The 13,173-nt window shown below is 48.8% G+C and overlaps 1 protein-coding gene across 9 annotated transcripts in view; it reads left to right on the top strand.

The window, feature by feature from the left end:
- Nucleotides 1–4,651: 4,651 nt before the first annotated feature.
- Nucleotides 4,652–13,173, top strand: part of Mfn2 (mitofusin 2) — a 31,324-nt gene continuing 22,802 nt past the window's right edge. The window contains exons 1-4 of one of the 9 annotated variants that reach the window (NM_001285921.1): nucleotides 4,652–4,903; nucleotides 6,064–6,206; nucleotides 6,568–6,633; nucleotides 10,919–11,097. In NM_001285921.1, the coding sequence (NP_001272850.1) occupies nucleotides 10,923–11,097 (175 nt within the window). In that variant the 5' untranslated portion in view covers nucleotides 4,652–4,903; nucleotides 6,064–6,206; nucleotides 6,568–6,633; nucleotides 10,919–10,922. Of the gene's footprint in view, nucleotides 5,958–6,063; nucleotides 6,207–6,550; nucleotides 6,634–10,918; nucleotides 11,098–13,173 lie in introns of all 9 variants that reach the window. The other 8 variants (NM_001285920.1, NM_001285922.1, NM_133201.3 and 5 more) reach the window with 8 other exon arrangements.

The raw sequence follows: 13,173 nt of genomic DNA, 5'->3' as shown, positions 1-13,173 counted from the left end.
GCCCTCAGCACATAACCCTCCTGGGTAAGGGCCATTTCTTCTTCTCAGGTAGAGAAATAACTGTTGGCTTAGGGACATGGCAAGTAAGTGATAGGGACAAGGGTTTGAATACGGTTTCTGCGATTGAAGCTATTGTCATCAGTGGTTACAAGGTAGAAGAAAAAGCCACAACCAAATGTGCTTCCCTGTAGCCTCTGTGGCCAATGTAAAACTCCAGCAATGGCCATAAGAACAAACCAGTGTAGGAGCGGTAGGGAATGCCCAGCTAAGTATAAGCTGTTGCTGTCATTTAGATGATTTTTGCCTCCCAGGAGACTTTTCCCCAGGTTCGAGGCTTTTTTTGGGGGGGGGGTGTTGGAACTGGGGAAAGGGGTACTATTGGCTTCTAGTAGACAGAGACTAGAGGGGACCTGAGCAATCCCTAACCACTATGGACAAAAACCCATTTATCCTAAAATGTCAGTAGTGCTGGAGAAGGCTTGTCAGCAGATACCGCTCAAAGGTGCCACCGAAGCTGTGTGACCTCATGTGACCATGTGGCCTTAGTGTGAGGCAGAGGGAGGGACACAGTGTCTAGTCCTGGTAGGCAAAGACCCCTGAGGCCCAGAGGATGTAGATGTCTGGAGGAGGTGGGTTAGGCAGGTCAGACTGGAAAGGACTGGTTCCCTAAGTGGCTGTCCCATAGTCTAGTTTCTTACAGAGGAGGGGTGGGGGTTTACTGTGTTTGTTGAGCTGGTGTCTCTGTGTAGCCCATGGTGATCTGGAACTCATGTGTCTCCTAGACTGGCCTGGAACTCAGGCAGTCCTCCTACCGTAGCTCCCTAGTGCTCAGTGTTACAGGCTTGCTTCTTAATCTGTTTTCTGTTGCTACACTGTTACAGAATACTACAGGTCTGGGTAATTTGCAGAGATGCAGGGGTATCCAGCCTTTTGACAGTTGCCACCAGATGCTGTCATCTTCAAATGTGTTGAGCTGATTTCATAGCTATCTTGGGACACGTGACACTCAGGCTACCGGTTGGATGCACCTGGATTGGAAGTTTATATCACTGGGTGTGGTGGTGCACATCTGTAATCCCAGCCTTGGGAGGCAGAGGTGGGAGAATGGAAAGTTTCAAAAAAAAAAAAAATCAATAATGGATTAAACGGAAGCATAGAAGTTGATGAATTCTGGAAGCGGTGCTGTGGTGGAGAATATCACATGGCCAGGCAGAGGGTGCACGTTACCTCAGATTTCTCTTCCACTGAGGCCACCGTGGAGGTCCACTCTCCTGATCTCATCTAGTCCTGATTACTTCCCAGAAGTCATTGCCTTTAATGGGTCTTTCCACAAGTGAACATGGATGGTGTCTTAGGTTTCTGAGTGTTTGGGAAAAAAAAAAACAAAACCCTCTCTAAAAGCAACTTGGAGAGGAAAGGGTTTATTTCAAGTTACAAATTTTAAGTCACACTGAGGGAAATCAGGACGGGAACTAAGGCAGAGGCTATGATGCTAACTGGCTTACTCTGCATTATTTGCTTATCATGCTCTCTCTATCTTTCTCTCTCTCTCTCTCTCTCTCTCTCTCTCTCTCTCTCTCTCTCTCTCTCTCTCTCTCTCACACACACACACACACACACACACACACACACACACACACACACACACTTTTTTTTTTTTTTTTGGTTTTTCGAGACAGGGTTTCTCTGTGTAGCCCTGGCTGTCCTGGAACTCATTTTGTAGACCAGGCTGGCCTCGAACTCAGAAATCTGCCTGCCTCTGCCTCCCGAGTGCGTGCACCACCACCACCTGGCACACACACATTTTTTAATCTTATTTTTTTGGAGACAAGTTTTCTTTGTGTAACAGCCCTGTCTGTCTTGGAACTCACTCTGTAAACCAGGATGTGACCTTGAAATCAGAAGAGATCCACCTGCCTCTGCCTCCTGAGTGCTTGGATTAAAGGCATGAGCAACCATGCCTGGTTTGTCATCCTGCTTTCTTATACAACCTAGGGCCACCTGCCTGACCACAGTAGTGCCTACAGTCAACTGGGTCCTTCCACATCAATTCACCATTCAAGAAAACACTTCACAAGCTTGCCTACAGACCGATCTTATGGAGGTATTTTCTCTACAGATTTACCCTATTCAGATGAGTCTATCTTGTGTCAAGTAGACAAACAACCCCAAAACTGACCAGCACAGATATCAAACACATTCAGACCATAGAAGTAGGTGAAAGGAGTTAGTACTCCAGTTGGAAACAACCAGTCATTCAGGAATTGTGTACATTGAGGCTGGTGAGTCGGCTCATCCGGCAGTCACCTGAACAAACCTGATGCCCTGAGTTTGATTCCCAGAACTGCCATGTAAAGGGTAGAAAGAACTGACTCCACACATGTACCCCCTACATACATCATTCGCGAGTGTGCACGCACACACTAATAATAAAAATTAAAAACAATGTATGCCTTGTAGAGGATTCTTGAGTTTTGTTCATTTGTGGCAAAGTTTCCTGTGTAATCCAGGCTGGCCTCTCACCTGTGATCCTCCTGCCTCAACCCCTGAGTACTGGGATGACTGACATGAACCGTCATGTCCTGTCCAGGGTTGTTTCTAATAGTGACCATTTTCTGGTATGTGCAATTCATATACACAGTGGAAAAGTCGATCAAAACAGGAATAACTGACATAAGAAAAGCCCCCTGCAGTTGAACCCCAGTACTCGCTAGACCCATTTCTAGTGGCAGTCTGCAGTACTGGAGGAACCTTGCCATTGAGGGGTTAAAGGAAGAGCCTCACAGTTTGGAGTTCTGGTTTAGGCAAGCCCAAGTGGAATGTAAGATTAGAAGCCTGGGAATGGGCTCAGAAGTTCCCTCTTCTGTCCAGGTTGGGATGGGAGCCTAGGCCAAAGCTTTCAGGGAGGCTACAGCAGAGGCAGAATGGACAGGAGAGAGTTTGGGAAAGCTCCTCCAAGCCTCTGGCTTGAGTAAGATTCTGCCAAAGGGAAAGGAAACAGTCTTCAGTTTTGTACTCAAAGAATTCCCTGGGGAGGCTGGAGATGATGGAGGAGGAGATACTTAGCGCACACTATACCCCAAGGCAAGTGCTGGGTGTGTCTCTCCAGTTCAGAGTCAGATGTTCCAGACAAGAAGCTGCCCTATGGGCAGTGACTACAGGCCAGCTCCCATGACTCACCTCTCTGGAGACTCGTAACCGGCGTGCTGATTTACCTCTGAGGCTGTTTGTGGCATGACTGTACCCTGGCTATAGGGCAGTGCCAATCGGTAGAAAGCATAACATGGCAGCTAGGTGTGTCAGTGAGATGACTACAGTCCTAGCCCTTGGGAGGCAGAGTAAAAAGATCATCAATTCAAGGCTGGTTTGGGCTACATAGTGGGAAGCCTGCCCCCAAACAAACAAAAGCAAGGTCGCATGGGCCACAGACACAGTTAAAATATTCAGCTAGCCATATTATCTGCTTTTAAATACTTGGCTTGTTGTTTTTATTTAATGTGTATGGGATGCTGCCTGCATGTATGGAAGTGTATCAGAAGTGTGCCTGGTTCCCCCTGGAAGACAGAGAGGACACTGGATCCCCTGAATTGTAGTTACCGATGTGAGCTAACATGTAGGTGTTGGGTCCTCTGTAAAAGCCATCTCTCTAGGCCCCAACCATATTCATTTATCGTGTGTGGTTGATGTACACGTGCCCTGGCTCTTGTACGGAGGTTAGAGGACAACATTTTATGAGCAGGTTCTTTCCTTCCACCGTGTGGGTTCCTGGAGATGGAACTCAAGCTGTCAGGCTTGGTAGCAGCCATTTATACCTACTGAGCCTTTTTTGTGACCGCCACTATTAGCTCTACTTTTAGAAGTAAGAAGAAACGGGGTGGGGGGGGCGATTTAATTAAGATAATGTATTTCATTTAGCCCAGTTTATCCAAAGCTATAACAACACATCAATATAAAATTACTAATAAGGTAGTTTGCATTTCTTTTTATATTAAACATTGGGGCATTTCTCAGTTTGTAGCAGCTGCATTTCAGGGTCTCAGTAGCTACAAGTGGCTGGTGGGTGTTACTACAGAGCCCAGGCTTGGAGCCCTCCCAGCTTGGGGTCCAATGCAGTATCCCAGTTCTTGGAACAAAATGAGGGGCCAGTGAATGGCATGTGAGGTTGGATAATCATGTCCTGAATGTCCTGGGACTGAGTGAAAATTAAAAACTGCATGTTAGATAGCCAGTGCAATGACTGTCACCTAGTAGCTGCCTGATGCGTTGTGGCTGCTGTTTAGTTGCCTCAAAGGCAACTGAAGGACAATTACTTCACCCTAACGGTCTGTTTGTTCCCTTTGAAGACACTCGGATTATGAAATGCGAGTCTGGATTTCAAAACTGACAGGTGTTATACAGGGTCAAATTCTGGAGCAGCAACAACAAAAAAGGCGCAACAACAAAAAAGGCGCACGCAAACCTCTAATCGGTACCCTTGTCGTGTCCTGCCCGCTCCCCTCCCCGCCGTCCACCCTCTCCCCTCCCCCAACCCCCGTCCCGTTCTCCCACCCCTCCAACCCCTGCTTGACAGCTCGAGGCTCCGCCCTACCCCACCCTGACGGACGCTGATCCAAACTACAACTCCCATGACGCGCTGGGAGCCCCACCCTACAGCTTACGTCATCTGCACGAGACACGGGACGGTTACCAGGCACGCGGGGGCTCCTTTTGGAGCGCGGAGTTCCTAGACACTGTGGTATAGGAGTGGTAAGGTTGAGGTGACAGCGTTCAGAGGCCATCGGCTCGTCCGGGCTGCAGCGGGGCGAGTGACGAGCGCAGCCCCCTCCCCTCCCGCTTCTCTCGGTGTGGCGCCGGCTAGTGACGTGTTGGGTGTGATGGCCGCCGCGAGGCCGGGAAGGTGAAGGTGAGAGGGCGAGCGCGCCGGGGTGGTGGAACCGGCAGGCCCGGGCCGGGAGAGTCCTGAGCCACCCGGCTTAGGACGCTGGGCCTCTGGGGCCTCTGGGCCTCGGGCTCAGGCTCGGGTCACACGGGCGTTTCCCCTGCTGCGGCCTCGCCGTCAAGCCCTGCTCGGCTCTGAGGAGGGGGCGGGCCACCGGACTGAAGGCTGGGAGGTGGGCTCCTCCTCGCAGCTCCCCACACCCTGATGTCTCAGCCCTGTGATCTCCATTCAAGGTCCCTGACCCATTCCCGGTTTTCATCCAGTACTTTTCTTTTTTTGCCAGCATTTTTTTTTTTTCAGCACCCGGTTCACTGTACCCCACTTACGGTGGAAGTCTTTTTACTTATATGCCTTTTCATTGCACCGTTAAGACTCTGAGGGTTGGAGCTATTCTTAATCCGTCCCTGACCCTAGCACCTAACACATTGAAAGGCCACAGTGAATACTGAAAAAGATAGCTGTTTGGAAGGAGAAAGGCAACACTACTGGCCTCCATCTCTTGTAGTACTTTTCTATCCTGTTTTCTAGCTTTGCCAATCATCTCTCCCTTCGTCAGAAAAGGACTCTTGATTGTCCCCTTTTTGTCTTAGGTAGGAAAACACAAGTGAGCTTTGGAGTCACAGCTAGTGTAGTTTGGTGTCTAGCTTGGCTGCTTGGCTCTATACATCTTCCTAGTACTGTAGAGACCAAGTTTGCTCCATAGACTTGAGAATGGAAGGAGAGACTTTACAGTAGCAGGGATACTCTGGCCTTTGTCAGGTCTATTTTTCTTCCTCTCCTCTCCACTCCCCTTCCACTTCTAGTTGGCAGTTCCCCAGTCCTGAAGGCCAGGCCTTGGCCTGATTCAGCTCCCTTCTCTCTCTGGCTGTGTCTTAGCGAGGACCTCTTTGGTGCCTTGCATTAGCACATGGCTTAATATATTAGCACACGGCTAATGTGTTTGTCTCATTGTCATTGTTATTGTCTCCTCCCCCTCCACACACACACTTCCTCACCTGCTTCCTCAACACCGCAATGAGTAAGCTTCCCTCAGGGATGAGTTAGTTTGGCTTTAACACCTGATTAAACATATTTTGCATTTTCTTTCCTGGTGGCCCAGTGACCTCTGCCTTTTTCCTTTCCAGAAGCTTGGACAGGTGGAGTCAACACCATCAGGGGCCAACCTGGACCTGAATCAGCACAGAGGAGACCTCGAGTCCTTTTCATCTTTCTGACTCCAGCCATGTCCACGATGCCCAACCTGTGAAGGTCTCTTACCAGCTAGAAAGTAAGTGAGAGCTGTGGTTTGGCCACCATGGATCTAGATGAAGAGCAAAAGGGTGTGTTCTGCTGGCTCTCGGCTGGCGAGTCTCTCGGAGTGGATCCTGGAGCACAGAGCTCGTGGCTTCCAACTTGTGTCGGAAGGAGCTGCTGTATCTCCTTTCTGCTTCCACGGGGATTTCACTGGTTGACAGTTCAAAGCATGGCCAGGATCTGTCCCTCTCCTCCTTGTTTGTTTGTCCCTGTGCTGGCTCCTTTCCGTCTCTGCTTGGCAGGGGTTGGATTCTTATCATGGCTCCAAGAGTCTGCTGTGCCCTTTACCCTCTGTACTCTTTCGTTTCAATTTCTCAGCTTCTCCTCTGTTCCAGTTGTACAACAGACGATCTCTGGACCCGTTTTGTTTTCTCTGCTAGGAGTTGCTGCATATAAACTGGGTAAGGAGGTGGTGTGGATTCAGGGAGCCACACCTGAGATCCAGGCACCTTGCACTGATTTTTGCTACTGCTGTGCAAACACCTAATACTCCTCCACTAATAGCCTGGGTCAACGCAAAGCTCCTGATGGGCTTCGAGGGCTGTACTGGGTCTTTGTTCAGGGTTGTGTTTGTTTCTGATCTTAAGTTTATAATGCTGTTATGGTGTTCCTGCAACTTCCCTAAACTGCGACCCTTAGAATTTTATCTCTTTATTTTTTGGCTTTTTCAGACAGGGTTTCTCTATATCCCTGGCTGTCTTGGAACTCACTGGGTTGAACTCAGAGATTTGATTGCTTCTGCCTCTCACGCACTGGGATTAAAGGCATGCACCGCCACTGCTGGGCTGATCCTTAGAATTTTAAAGCCTGTTAGAAGTCTCTTCTCAGTCCTTGTTCCCTCTCTTTTGAGACAGGCAGGGTCACATGAAACCCCTGCTGGCCTTGAACTCCCTGGTTAACTGAGGATGGCCTTAAGCTCTGTTTTCTTGTTTTTTGTTTTTTTTTCCAGATTTATTTTGTGTGTGCGTGCGTGCGTGCGTGTGTCACAGTGCACATGTGGAGGTCACACAACTTGTGGGAATTTGTTCTCTCTACCATGTGGTTTCAGAGAACTGGATTTAGGTTGTTGGATGTGGTAGCAGCAACCCAGCCTTGAACTAGTGACTCTCCTGCCTCCATCTCCTAAGTGCTAGGAATACAGTAGTGCCCCATCAGGCCCACCTAAGAAGTGTCCTCATTGAACAACTAGCTGGATGCAGAGCAGTTGCAGTGACACTATGTTTAAGTCTTCCTTTCTTCCCAGGTCTCTGCCACAGTCGTGTGCACAGAAGTGATTTTTTATATAGTATTTTGCATACTGATGTCCACAGGAACTTTTTTCGCATGGACCATTGGGTACAGCTAGAGTTCTAGGGATTACTCTTTGGGAAATGCTGCTTGGTGGCGCACGCCTTTAATCCCAGCACTCGGGAGGCAGAGGCAGGCGGATTTCTGAGTTCGAGGCCAGCCTGGTCTACAAAGTGAGTTGCAGGACAGCCAGGGCTATACAGAGAAATCCTGTCTCAAAAAACAAACAAACAAACAAAAAACTGGGAGCACTTTGAGGGTGTCAAAAAAACCCCCTCAGAATATGCCATTTATTGTAACTAACTGATATTGGAGCTGGGCCCTCTGATTAGGGCTTTCCAGAAGAGGAGCAGGAAGTCAGCCTCCTCCCACCACCCTGTGGGGAAGAGAACTGGCAGGCAAAACCCCAGATAGTAAGGGCTCTTTGGGGGCTTTTTTTTTTTTTAAAGATTTATTTATTTATTATATGTAAGTACACTGTAGCTGTCCTCAGACACTCCAGAAGAGGGAGTCAGATCTCGTTACGGATGGTTGTGAGCCACCATGTGGTTGCTGGGATTTGAACTCCTGACCTTCAGAAGAGCAGTCGGGTGCTCTTACCCACTGAGCCATCTCACCAGCCCTCTTTGGGGGCTTTTATGCATGTATTTTGCACATTTGGTACCTTTGTGCAGTTTGCTGTTTGGAAGGATTAAATTTCATGATCTGAAACATTCTTTCATCTCTGTTTACTGGCTGAGCTCCAAATACTTACTTGGAAACTGCTTTTCAGGAAAAATTGGATTTGGGTATTTAAGGATGGAAGGTTTTAGATTGTTTTCTTGGGGGTGGGGGTGTTCACTAAGCAGGCTGTCCCCGTCACAGCTGTGGCTGGGGAAGGTGGAAATGAGGAGGGTATTATGCTCTCAAAACTGGCTTTCGGAAGCTCAGCATCTAGGCTGTGTGGCTGTCCTCTGTGGGTGGGGGACTTCTGAGTTAGGAGGATGGGAAGAGCGTGCACAGTGGATAGAAAAGGAGTGTGTTTCTAGGCAGAAAGCAGGGTCAAGTGCAGACTCTGCCTGGGAATTAACAGAGCCAGAGAGAGTGGAGCCCACAGCTGCTGTGGGAGGTATCTGTAGGGCTAGGACTTGGGGCTGCAGACTCGAGATCAGGGCAGCTTCTGGCCAACTGAACACCCAGCAGGCACTTAACAACCACTTACTTGGCTTTTACTCGTGTGCATGCCCTTGAGTCTCGCATGTACTGAACGCTGACACCTCTTGGTTTGTACCCTTGGGCTTGCAGACAGCGTCCAGCGTCTTGGGAGCGCCCATTTCTCTATGCTCAGCACCTATCAGTGACCTTTTTCCTTCTACCAAGTCACTTGTGGGCTGGGTACTACTTATCTCCTCCAGCTGACCTGTTTATTCTGTTTCCATGGTAGCAGGTGTAAGGCATGCAGGATGTTAGTAGGGTTACTAACCAACATTGCTTCCCAGCGTCCTAGGCTTGGTTGCTGGATGGTCATGAGGAGAGTCTTGTGATCTGGCTGTAGTTTATTACAGTTGGGACTGTGAGCTGCTACTACCTTTGAGCCCTGACTGCTGAGCATTTTGCTTGTGCCATCATGTCTAGTCATCTTACAACCTACACCATATCTTACTTGTTGAATATAAAGAAACCAGGATTCCAAAGTGAAATGACTGGCTTGGATTGCTGCAGGAAGAACACAGGGACTCTCACTTTGTGCTGTTGATTTTAAAGTCTTTGACCTATACAACCTCACCATATCCTACTCTCTCTCCTCCCTTCCCTGTTCTCCTCTGCCTGCCCTACCCTCTGACTTCAGGGCACTCTCCCTTTGCTGTGTTCAGTGCCCATTCTCAGAGCTCTATTTTCTTTCCTAGTTGAGAAAACTCATCTCAGATGCTGACTATGGTGGCCAAGCCCATGCTTGTAGCACTTGGGAGATAGAGCAGGTGGATCAGAAGATCAAGACCTCCATTAAATCATGTTTTATTACTGCCCCCCGCCCCCTGGAGAAAGAAGGGGAAGGTGGAAACCCACTGTGCTCATTTCCTTCCCTGGCTCCTGCAGAGTCTGTAACACTACAAAAGAGTTTACTGATTTGAGCAACACAGGTTCGTCTCCATGTCTGGACCTGCCTTTCTCCTTACCTTGTCAATGGCTTTTCTCAAAGGCCCAGATTTAGCACTCGACTTGTGCTTTTCTTCAGGAAAGTTTTCACCTTGTGCTGCAGCTTTTGGGTTATAGTTGGGTTATCTTGTGTTCTTATTCATGAACAGTGCCGAGAGGCTTGATGGTACCATGGTTAGGGTAGCTCTGCAAAGTGACAGGACCAGACCCACATCGTTTCCTGTTCCCCTCAGCCTGGAAGGGCTGTTCTCTTTTCATGTCCCAGGCTCTGCAGGCTCTGCTGGGGGAATAGTCTCTGAGTGGTTGGGGGCTAGCTACACCCGGGAGACACTGTGGCATATGTTTTGACTTTTGACCAAAGATCTCTAGGACTTTGGAGTTAAGTGTCATGGCTTCTATGAAGACGTGAGAGATTGAGAAAAGGACACACGAGATAGACTAACAGAAATTAAATGTCTGGTGTCATCCCAAAACAGTATAGGGCCTTTCCTTTCCTGTCCAATTAGGCTTCTGCCATAACTATCACAGGAGGAACTGAGAGCCTTTTGCTGCAGTCCTTTATTTTTTCATTTGAGACTGGATCTCACGTAGCCCAGACTGACGTTAAACTCACTCTGTAGTCTCAGCTGGACTTGAACTCCTGATCTGTTGTCTTCATCTCCCAAGTGCTGGGATCTCAGGCATGTGTTTCCATGCTTGCCTCAGTACATGTCTGTCTCACTTGAGGATCACTTTTCTGTGTCTCTACTCCTTAAGCAAACAGACTCAGTAAGGCCATTAGGAATGAGGACCACAGTGTTCCTGGACTGCAGTGGTCATAGAAGGGGGTGGCAACCCTGACCTTGAATGTTCTTTGCTCTTACTGTCTGGTGTTCTCCATTGATGGTGTCAGGAGATAGGTCTACCTGTCTTTTCTACTACTTCTCCTCCTGAGGAGCTGTGTGTGTGTGATTTTGAGATCCAAGATTTCTCCCTTCTCTCTGAGGTACTGGACAGTGTTGAATAGGCAAGGCAGGGATAGCTAGCATAGATCTCAGGGCTCTGCAACCAGACATTTGTGAATCCACACAGTGTGACATGGAGATGGGCCCAGGTGTGCTGAGAACTCCCTTCCTATTTATGATGTTGGGACCTTGTCTCTCTTGAGTGAGTTGGGAGCTCCCCATATTCTTGGTGGTCCCAGTTCTCGTCCCCCATCTGTGCCCAGCAGCATGGCCGAACACTTAGTGTGCCTGTGCTCACATAGTCTTGGTTCCCTTGCAGCGAGATGTCCCTGCTCTTTTCTCGATGCAACTCCATCGTCACCGTCAAGAAGGATAAGCGACACATGGCTGAAGTGAATGCTTCCCCTCTCAAGCACTTTGTCACTGCCAAGAAAAAGATCAATGGAATCTTTGAGCAGCTGGGGGCCTACATCCAAGAGAGCGCCAGCTTCCTTGAAGGTGAGCTGGGCCCCTGCTTAGGCAGGCCACTCATGCCTAACTGTGTCATTGCCCTCAACTGTGCTCTGCCTGGATCCCTGTGGATTCTGAGTACCAGGAACCTTAGGCTCAAACTATTAATATTAAGTAAGGAATTCCTATGTTTTATTTGAAGATTTTCTTTGTTTGTTTGTTTGTTTGTTTGTTTGTTTGAGACAGGGTTTCTCTGTGTAACCTTGGCTATTCTGGAATGTGTAGACCAGGCTGGCCTTGAACTCAGAAGAGATCCACCTACCTCTGCCTCCCAAGCGCTAGGCCTTGGCATGCACCACCACACTTAGACTGAGACAGGTTTCTGTGTAACCCTGGCTGAACTAGAACTCACTCTGTAGACAGGGCTGATCTCAGAAATCTGCCTGCCCCTGCCTCCCAAGTGCTGGAACTAAAGGTGTGTGCCAACAAGGGTAAGTGAATCTTATCCCTGTCAAAATTTTAGGAAAGCAGGTGGGATGTGTGGTGTGGTGATTGTCTCAGTGGGTGAAGCCTGGCTGACACAAAGTCTGTGCTCCATCTCCAGCACAAGCATAGGTGTGGTGGATGCCTGTATCCCCAACATTTGGGAGACTGTAGAGGGGGAGCAAGAGTCGGAGGTCTTCGCTGCTAGTGAGTTTGAGGCCAGCTTGGACTTTGTGAAAACTTGTCTCCAAAAATCAATCAAAAACGGAACCCTAAAGGCAGGTAGACTAAGGTTTGGGACTTACTTGACACCTGAGTGTCAGAGCGTCTGAACTAGCTTTGCCCTGATGTCTCTCTCTAATGGCACAGCCCATGAGTTATATTTGGCCCAGTTCTGGCTGCCATAGCATCAGGCACTGTTGGGTGTTGATTATTCTGGACAGGGTGCCCTGGTTGGTATTTTTAGATTGGCAATAGAAGTGCCAGTAGCAAACTCATGGCGCTGCCTTTTCTCCAGTTACTAATTTTGAGCACAGCCTCTTGTCAGTGAGGACTGCTTCCTAGAGCCCCTTTCTGTCTGAGAGCAGCTCCAGCGACTAGCTGTCTCCAGCTCCCTCTAGAAGGGTGGCCTGGCCACAGATAGATCTGGAGCTTGTCTGTGGAGACCCATGTGCTTTGTCTTCTCTGTCCGTGGTTTTCTTGTGTGTGGGAGAGAGGTTCCTATGAGACTCAGACTTTTCCGGCTTTTCTGCAGACCTTGACAGACCCAGAGGTGGTGCCGCAGAGGTTGACCATCTCTCCAGCGGGCTCATTGTCTCACATGGGCAAGCCAGGACGTGAGGCCGATCCCGTTAAAGAAAAGGACAGTGTCCAGTTTTGTTAACCTACCTGTGCCTTGCCCTGTGCATGGGACTTAAGGAGAAAATAATGTCTCCTCAGTAGACAGGTTTGAACCTGAATCTTACAGTCCGATTGAGGTTGAGCTGATTGTAGATCACAGCGTGTTTATTGAGCAGTAGCTCTGCTCTGCCTTCCCAGAGCCCGGCCTTCCTCTGCCCTGAGCCATTCACTCACGTGACGTTGTGGACAAGCAGGTGTTTCAGGAAGGTGTCCTGTCATGGTTCTTTGATGTGTCTCTTTGTGAAAATATGAGGCCCTTGTTTATTGGCCACATGGAAGGAAATAGGCTGAGTGTTTTGAGCTGCTGGGGATCTTTGTGGTCCTGGGAAGGATGTTTCCTTCCTACCCAGGCTAATAACGAGGGCTGCTCAGCCTGTAGGCACTTGTTCAGTGGAGCCATGTGCCTGAGAGCCAGCTTCCTTCTCTGGGGCATTGCAAAGGTCATGCCCATGTGCCCATATAAGGGAGGAATGTTGATGCATCTGGGCCATGGGGATGGGGTGGGGGTGGGGTGCATGTTAGCTGGGTCACTTCCTTTCATGGTACTAACTAGAGTGAAACTCACTAGGTAGTCTATGACATGCCACTTGTCATACTCCAGATGCTTTGGGGGAGTGTTCTTGGGACTGGGACCTGCATGCCAGATAACTGAAGACATCTGCATGCCAGATAATTGAAGCACTTGGCTGGTGGAAGAGTGAGGCAGATCTTAGTCCCATCTTGTATAGTGATTTGTTTTTA

This window comes from Mus musculus, chromosome 4, assembly GCF_000001635.26.
Source record: "Mus musculus strain C57BL/6J chromosome 4, GRCm38.p6 C57BL/6J".
Classification (NCBI taxonomy): Eukaryota; Metazoa; Chordata; class Mammalia; order Rodentia; family Muridae; genus Mus; species Mus musculus.
Note: the sequence above shows the minus strand (reverse complement) of the source record. Positions and strands in the feature narration are given on the sequence as shown.